The 8,265-nt window shown below is 39.1% G+C and overlaps 1 protein-coding gene across 1 annotated transcript; it reads right to left on the reverse strand.

The window, feature by feature from the left end:
• Nucleotides 1-737: 737 nt before the first annotated feature.
• pnhd (pinhead) lies at nt 738-7,831 on the reverse strand. The gene is made up of 7 exons (XM_047367552.1): nt 7,703-7,831; nt 7,266-7,361; nt 7,022-7,161; nt 6,408-6,684; nt 3,791-3,972; nt 3,059-3,117; nt 738-1,026 (listed from the first exon to the last, which is right to left on the reverse strand). Exons 1-7 carry the CDS (start codon nt 7,752-7,754, stop codon nt 876-878), a joined length of 957 nt encoding a protein of 318 aa, XP_047223508.1. The 5' UTR covers nt 7,755-7,831; the 3' UTR covers nt 738-875.
• Between the last annotated feature and the right edge of the window lie 434 nt (nt 7,832-8,265).

Here is an 8,265-nt window from a genome sequence, read left to right on the forward strand (position 1 = left end):
CTCTGGGTCTGGTCACCTCTTCTCGTTGTGCAGCGTTTTCTGCCACACTTTTTCCTTCCCACTGAGGTGCCTTGATACAGCACTCTGGGAACAGCCTATTCGTTCAGAAATTTCTTTCTGTGTCTTACCCTCTTGCTTGAGGGTGTCAATAGTGGCCTTCTGGACAGCAGTCAGGTCGGCAGTCTTACCCATGATTGGGGTTTTGAGTGATGAACCAGGCTGGGAGTTTTAAAGACCTCACGAATCTTTTGCAGGTGTTTAGAGTTAACTCGTTGATTCAGATGATTAGGTTCATAGCTCGTCTAGAGACCCTTTTAATGATATGCTAATTTTGTGAGATAGGAATTTTGGGTTTTCATGAGCTGTATGCCAAAATCATCCGTATTAAGACAATAAAAGACCTGAAATATTTCAGTTAGTGTGCAATGAATCTAAAATATACGAATGTTAAATTTTCATCATTACATTATGGAAAATAATGAACTTTATCACAATATGCTAATATTTTGAGAAGGACCTGTAATCCTTAGAATAAAAGAGAAACTGGTATCAGCCACAAAAAACCTGATCGCTGCCTCTCTAAACATAAATGTCTTTCTATTCAATCTCCGTGATTTTCATTTATTTAGTTTGAATTATTTACATGACGGATAAAATAAAAAATGTAACCCACAACTTCAAACACACAATCTAACACATTTACATACCAGGTGCAAATAATAACATACAAGTTATCATCTTGTTTGTTTTTTACTTTTATTTACAAAATTATCACTTATACATATATTACATATAAAACAAACAACATGAGGTTGGTCAGTCTTCAAAAGTCACTGGAAACTAAGGAAGTTGCTTTCCAGCAGAGGGCGCTGTGTTCAGTTTTGACAGAGGCAGGAGGTGATGGAGAGGATGGTGCGAATCTGCCCATGCTGGTTGATGAAGCTGTGGCTTTCATATCCCTGAGGAACACAGGAGCTGGACTGTCTTTTTGACCACAAGTAACAGTTTTCCAGATCAGATGGACTCCTACAGCAACAGAAAAAAATGAGAACATTGAAACTTCCTAATCCAGTTGAATATATATAATGGAAATAAAGCTGATAACAGTCATCAGCTGTGTTTGTTTTTAAAACCAAACAAAAGCAGCTTTTGTTGAAATTAGAAGGTAAATCTCCCTCCCAAGCAAAATCCCTATTTGGAAACAGCTAAAACTGTCTTTTTAAAAGGTACCAAGTAGTAATAAGAACACAGATGTTCAGAGATGTATTGTATGCCTGGTGTTTACCCTGGTAAAACTTAAAAATGAACAAAATACATTCAAAATTAAGTTTATATTCAGGTCTGTACCAGCTGAATATTTCCCAACACTTAAGTTGTTGTTGTTTAATAAAATTATAAACAGCTACCTAAAAGTTGCATATTTGTATGAACCAGAGAGACAAGTTAAAGTATTGAACTTTTTCCCATTTTGTCCCATTACAGCCACAAACTTGAAGCTATTTTGGTGGAATTTTATATGACAGACCATCATAAAGCAGTTTATATTGTGAAGTAAAAAAAAAAATTCCAACACGGATTTTAAGCCTTTTCACTAATAAAACTCTGTAAAGTGTGGCATGCATGTGTATTCAGCCCCAGTGAGTCAATGCTTTTTGCAGCAGTTGCAGCTGCAGGTCGTTTGGGGTATTTGTCTATATAAGTTTTGCTCATCTTGATATTTTTGCCCATTCTTTCTTATAAAGAAGCTCAAGCTCAGTCAGATTTGATGAGAGCATTTATGAATATCAATACCTAAGTCTTGCCACAGATCCCTGGCTGGATTTAGTTTTGAGCTTTTACTGGGCCATTCAGACAAATGAATATGGTTTGATCCAAACCACTTCATTGTAGCTTTGGCTGCATGTTTAGGCTCTTTGTCCGGCTTCTAACAGGTTTTCCTCCTGGATCCCTCTGTATTTTGCTCCATTCATCTTCCTTTCAACTCTGACCAGCTTCCCCGTCACCACCTTAGGAAAAAAATCCTTGCAGCATGGAGCGGCCACCACCATGCCATGTGGGGATGGCGTGTTTGGATGGGTGTGCAATGTTAGTTTCCCAAAAAGCAAAATAGGTTGTATGTAGGCCAAAAAGTTTTAGTCTGATCTAACCAGAACACCTTCTTCCACATGTTTGCTGTGTCAAACTGCAGAGATCTTATGGCTTTCCATAAACAATGCATTTCCTGTTACTGTCTCTCCTCCATAATGGCCAGATTTGTCTAGAGTTGACTAAAAACTGTCCTGTCAGTACATACTCTCACCTGGATTTCTGCAGCTCATCCAGAGTCACCAAGGGCCTCTTCCCTTTTTTTTTATATATTCTACAGTGATCCAGTGTAGGTGGATGGCCATGTTGTGGGAGGTTTGCAGTTGCCCCATGACCTTTCCACGTTAAGATGATGGATTGAACAGAGCTCTGGGAGATGTTCAAAGTTTAGGATATTGTTTTAAAATCTAGCCCTGCTTTAAACGTCTTGACAATGTTCTTCCTAACCTGTCTGCTGTGGTGCTTGGTCTGTTCACTGAAAAACCTCTGGAGCTTAACAGAACAGCTGGATTTATAATGATTAAATCACACAATGGAGGACTCCATTCTCTAATTAGGTGACTTCTGAAAGCAAATATTGCACTGGATTTTATTTAGGGGTATCAGAGAATGCAAAGGTATTCTATTGTGATAACCCAGGAAATGCACTGTAGAGAAGCCTCAAATTCTTTGGTTCTGTTTTCCTTTATGTACATGCAAAGCAGTATTAAAAGATTTCAAAACATATGCAAGAAACATTTAAACTACAGCATATTTCTGAAGATGTTGGTGAAATTCTCTATAGCATGCAGATAAAGTCCTGAGACTCTTGAGTAGCCTTGTTGCTTCTCCAGATGCTAATTAGGATCTGCAGTTTTGTAACAAGGCTGGAGATCTGACCTACTGAGTGCAGAAGGTGTCGCAGCTTACAGGCTGCTGTTACAACTCCAGAGCAGAAGTGTGTGTGTGTGTGTGTGTGTTTTTTCATACTGACCTGAGAAGGCATCGCTTTCCTGCTGTGCAGCCTCCCAAACATCTTCCCACATCTATTTCCTGCAGACAATTAGCAACACAGAGACAGAGTGAGAGAGGGGGGGAGTCAGCTCACAGCTGGCTGCAAATATTGACCCACTTTGAGCTGAGGAGCAGCTGCGGTCTGAAAAGATAAAAGGGCTTTCATTTGACACCTGCAGGGACCATTTGTGTTTGTTAGCGCTGCTCTCACATTTGGTGCAGAGAATCAGAACAATTGATCCTAAACAAGTTTTTACAGAAAATCTTGTGTTTATTCAATTATTTTTTTTTCTCATTTGGCAAAGTTTTGTTGTTAGTTCTAGTAGGTTTTGCAACTTATTTAACAAAAATCTGATTTAGTTTTGTTTATTAACATAAAACTACATCGACTTTTGTTTTCAACCCCAAAGTGTCTTTGCTTCGTTCTTTATCTACGTCAGTCTTTTCTTTTTGGGTCTGAAGGGTGCAACACATTCTGGTGATTTTCCCACCCGGATGTGCGGTCCTGATTAAGTGCCGACTTCCACATGCATGTCTGATGCATTAAAGGCACTTCTTTATTGTCTGGCACCCAGCTAAGGCACCGTTTCCTCTACTCTCGATCACAAAGGGGTGTGAAGCAGACATCTTAAAGGAATCAGTCTTTGAATGCACCATGCTATTCAAAGAAATTAATGGAATGAAGAAAGTTTTTTTCCCTTATCTGACTTACTTTGAGCTTCTCTTCCTTGACTCCATCTCCATGTTGGACTGTTTCATAGTAATACTCCACATAGGGGATCCTGTAGCAGCTTTCCTTCAGCTCACAGGCCGAAACAGTCTGGATCACGTCCACTTTGTTCGGAGTTTCCAGCAATGCTGAGTCAAACTTGGTGGGGACGCAGGAGAAACCCTCTGGAAACAAACCAGAAAGTGTTAACCAGAAAGAAAACGGGCCAATATAAAACTACAATAACTCTGGGTTCCTATAAGGATTTAAACTAAAATAAGATGTAAAAATAATTTTATGTGATTTAACTTATATCAACAATGCCCACCACATATGGATAAAGTTTTGTAGATCTTGATCAAGCTGTTCCCGTATTTAATTAGTATAATGGCAGTTTTTGTGTATTTTAACCAAAGACAGCTCGGGTCAGAAGTGTTTTGCTCTGATATTTTGTGGGTTTCACCAGTGCGGGCCAGATTGTAAAGTGTTCCTAAGCAGAACTTGATTTGGATCACCAAAGCTTAACTAGTATCTAATTTACATCAAAAACGTTAAAACGTTTGTATTAAACCTCTAACATTATGAATAGAATATTTTAAAAACTTTAAATCAAGATTCACCAATTAACTGGAATGAATCCGTTTCCCTTTAATTAGCTCTTATTGTTGACCACGGGTTAAATACTAAGAAACCTGAATTTTCTTCTTATTTTTATTATTAAATGCATGAAAACTAAGAACTACCAGCATTTTTGGTTTATTAACGCATCAACCAACAGACTGTACACTGATACCCTTTCGTGTAGTTTGTTAAAAAGTCTGATCAAGGATATGGAACATGTGGTGAGATGCATATCCTTCATTTTCTGCTGGATTCAAAGCCACAGCAACTATCTAAGAACACGCAGCACATTTTCTCTTCTGAGTGTAAATAAATCAATGAGTCAAAATTTAAATCAGGGAGGTGAGACCTCAAAGAAAAATAGTGATTGGTATCGGTCTGTAAAAGGCAAATTCATGCATCTCTGCAAAATATTATAATAAGATTTAGGCAACCAGATCTCTACTTCTTGACTCTCATTGGTGACTTGACATTATGTTTAAGATGTGTTATATTTATAAATGTTGTCTGTCTCTCAATTAGACATCTATAGCTTTTAAGGTAATAGCAGAGGTAACAACTGACTAATGTTACTATTGTAGTGCTGCTGGGGGGCCCTCTGCTGGTGTGGAGGGCCCAAAGCGACTCCTTAGTTTGATTACATCTCTGGTCTGCTGTTGGTTAGATGATAAAAAAGTACATACATTTTATTTTTACTTTTATATATATATAGATAGATAGATAGATAGATAGATAGATAGATAGATAGATAGATAGATAGATAGATAGATAGATAGATAGATAATTTATTCTTTGGATTTTGGAAAACAATGTTATTGCCTCTGCTTTAAAATAAACCTCAAGCACATCAGATCCTTTCTTTGTTTTTGGTATTTTTTTGCTATTTGACTGACTGCATCACAGCACCACATAAGGCCAGGCATGGTTATAAAAATATTTTGCATAATTTATATGAAGATATTTCTAGAAATAGTACCATATTTATGAGGAACCTTTCTAAAAAGGAAAAAAAAACTCTGTTTTAACATAAAGTGTATGTGTATGTAACTTTTAATCTACTGTGGTTTGTAAAAAAGAACCTTGTGTGGGTTGGGCACCAGCACTGGTTCTGGCCCAGTGGCCCACCCCCTCCTAAACTGGGCCCTGAGTAGATACAGAAGCACTACTTTATTGCTGTTTTCATCTTAGAAGTGAGGACATTGCTGTTCTGAGGACAACACGGTGACTTTATAGTACTAGAGACCAGGCTTATTCAACTTTAACTGTGGATATAAAATGGCTTAATTATTTTGGGCCTTGAAATGGATTTGGATTAACTGGCTTAATGTCATAGACATTGTTATGCATCATTGTGAAGTGGAAGAAAAATTATACAAGGTTTAATTTTTTACAAATAAAAATCTGAAAAGCTTAGGAGTTCATTTTAATTAACCCTGCTTTCTGTGATGCACATCAATGAGCCCTGTTCAATCCACCATCTGACAATGGAGAGACTATAGCACTACTGCAAATCTACCTGGACATGGTAGTCCACCTAAAGTGACACACAGGGCAAGCCTGCAGAGATCCACAACTCAGGTGGAAGAATCTGTTGACAAGACAAACATTAGTACTGTTCTCCACACCACTGGCCTTTATGGAAGAGAGCCAAAAAGAAACCCTTTGTTGAAGGTTTGCCACAAGCCATGTGGTGGATACAGCAGACGTGTGAAAGAAGGAGCTCTGGTCAGAAGAAACCCAAACCAAACAGTCTGGCTATAGATCAATGGCCCAGTCAAAGTCCATGACTAAATAAAATTGAGAATTCACAAAAACATAAGAGAAAATTACGTATCATTTTCCATCCACTTAAATATTATGCACTATATGTTGCTAGTTTATCACATAAAATCCCAATAAGTTACATTGAAGTTTGTGGTTTTAACAAGATAAAAATGTGAAAAAGTCTTAGGGGGATGAATACTTTTGAATGACGCTGCACCTAAACTCAAACACGCACCTGGGGCTCCTTTAGAGCGGGAACATCCTCCCACGTCTAGAACCGTCTCGTATGGTGTTTCGAAGTAGTAGGTCCTCAGAGCCGGGACTCGGATACATTGGCTCAGCTTTATCTCACAGTGGCACTCCTCGATAACCTCCACCTCCCGGGGCCCCTCCAACAGCAGCACCCGCTCCACTCGCATCCCCGTCGGCTCGCAAACCTGGTTCACCCCGCAGGAAGGGAGCCGGTTCAGGTGCTCTGAGATCTCTGGTGCAGCCGGGCCGTGCGTCCTTGTCTTAAGGGAATCAATGGGTTTTGTTTTGGTTAAACATGTCAGAACATGTTTCTGTGCTCGTCAGCTTCAAGGTGCTAACTCCTTTTAGACATTTTATAGCTAATTGTATGCAACGCGGCGAGAATTAAATGATTTAAAACAACATACTATCATATTATTATTTTTTTTTTATTTGTCCTTTCCAAGCACCTTAGGAAAACGGTGCGGTGGGTCAGGTTGCCATGCAGTTTCATTGTCAGATTTACTCTACAAAAGTTTTTATGGCTTAGAGAAGCCCTAGGAAATGATTACAAATTCACACTGCCCTCTTGTGGCAGCAGATGGAACTGCAGCGTACCTTCTTGCTCCTCAGGAATTCCAGCATTGAGGAATGCTTTGAGTATTCCTGCCGTCTTGTTTCTTGCGATAATCTTGCGGTCATCCCGCAGTGTGACCTGCACATTCCCACATCTATGCTGACAGGACTCCCTGAAATGTCTAAGTTCCCAGAGAGAGTCGCAAATAGATAAATAAACAGCAAACATAAATACATAAAAAAAAAAAAAAAACATAATCTACTTCTTGGATGTGCGTTTCCTTACCTTGCCCAATGTGCACAAAGTGACTCTGCCTCTTGCAGCACACTCGCTGTGTAAACAGGTTTCTGTGATCGATGTGTGTGCTTAGTGCTGCACTCACTGAAAAACACCAGACAAACATGTATCTGTGCTGTCATTTGTGAATGGAGAGCATTCAGTGGAGCTGCATAAATTGGTTGATACAACTCAAACATAAATTACTAGTTTAAAACTGCAGTAAAATAAAGATAATGCTTATCTGTCATTTTTGTTTGGTGTTTTGTAAAAAAATAAAAATTAAAACGAAAACTGCGTGAAACTATTTTTTCACTTTAAAGTAAGATATCTAATTGCAATTATTTACCACTTTCATCAGTTAGTATGCTCATGCAAGTTATTTGCAGTCTGTGAGATAAATCAAACAGCTGCAGTACAACAGAGGATTGGCCACCAGTACTTACAAGTCAGATGAAACACACACAGGAATAGAAGGAAAGGTTGGAGAACATCCATGACTCATCTGAATGGTCTCCTCAGTGCTGTTCTGCTCACTCCTTCCTCAGATATTTATTTGGGATCCAGCTTCAGCCTTAAATCTCACCCAAAGTGAGTCTTCAGAAGCCAAAAAGGGAGAGCTAATCAAATTTCCATGCTGATGTCTTACAACGCAGGGGCCACTTCAAAGGAGGATCTCAGCGTCTCTGTTTTTGTTTGTTTTTTTGCTGCAAAGGGACCCACAGAGGATCAAATATGCTGACCAGACCTGAGCTCCCTCTAATGAGGGGGCTTATAAAGGCCATGAACCATTCAGAGAGTCAACCTCAAAGGTATCAATCATCTTTTATCTCAGGGGGAAGGTGTTTAGCACCTCTGACTTAAAACAAAACCAGGACTAAACACATAAACAGGATCAGCAGGGGGAAGCAAGATCCTCACCTTCAGAAAACTCCAGCACCTTTGTGTTTATTCAACATGACACCAAATGGTCAGACCCCCTTAGACCTTTCAGAAAACTCGGCTCTTT

Source organism: Girardinichthys multiradiatus, chromosome 6, assembly GCF_021462225.1.
Source record: "Girardinichthys multiradiatus isolate DD_20200921_A chromosome 6, DD_fGirMul_XY1, whole genome shotgun sequence".
In the NCBI taxonomy this organism is placed as follows: Eukaryota; Metazoa; Chordata; class Actinopteri; order Cyprinodontiformes; family Goodeidae; genus Girardinichthys; species Girardinichthys multiradiatus.

Excerpts from the sequence above, each read along its gene's own strand:
- pnhd (XM_047367552.1), bottom strand. The coding sequence starts at position 7,754 with ATGGATGTTCTCCAACCTTTCCTTCTATTCCTGTGTGTGTTTCATCTG. Across the intron at positions 6,685-7,021 it reads AATTCCTGAGGAGCAAGAAG|ACAAGGACGCACGGCCCGGC; the intron begins GTACGCTGCAGT and ends GATTCCCTTAAG. Across the intron at positions 3,973-6,407 it reads CCGCTCTAAAGGAGCCCCAG|AGGGTTTCTCCTGCGTCCCC; the intron begins GTGCGTGTTTGA and ends GTTTGTTTCCAG.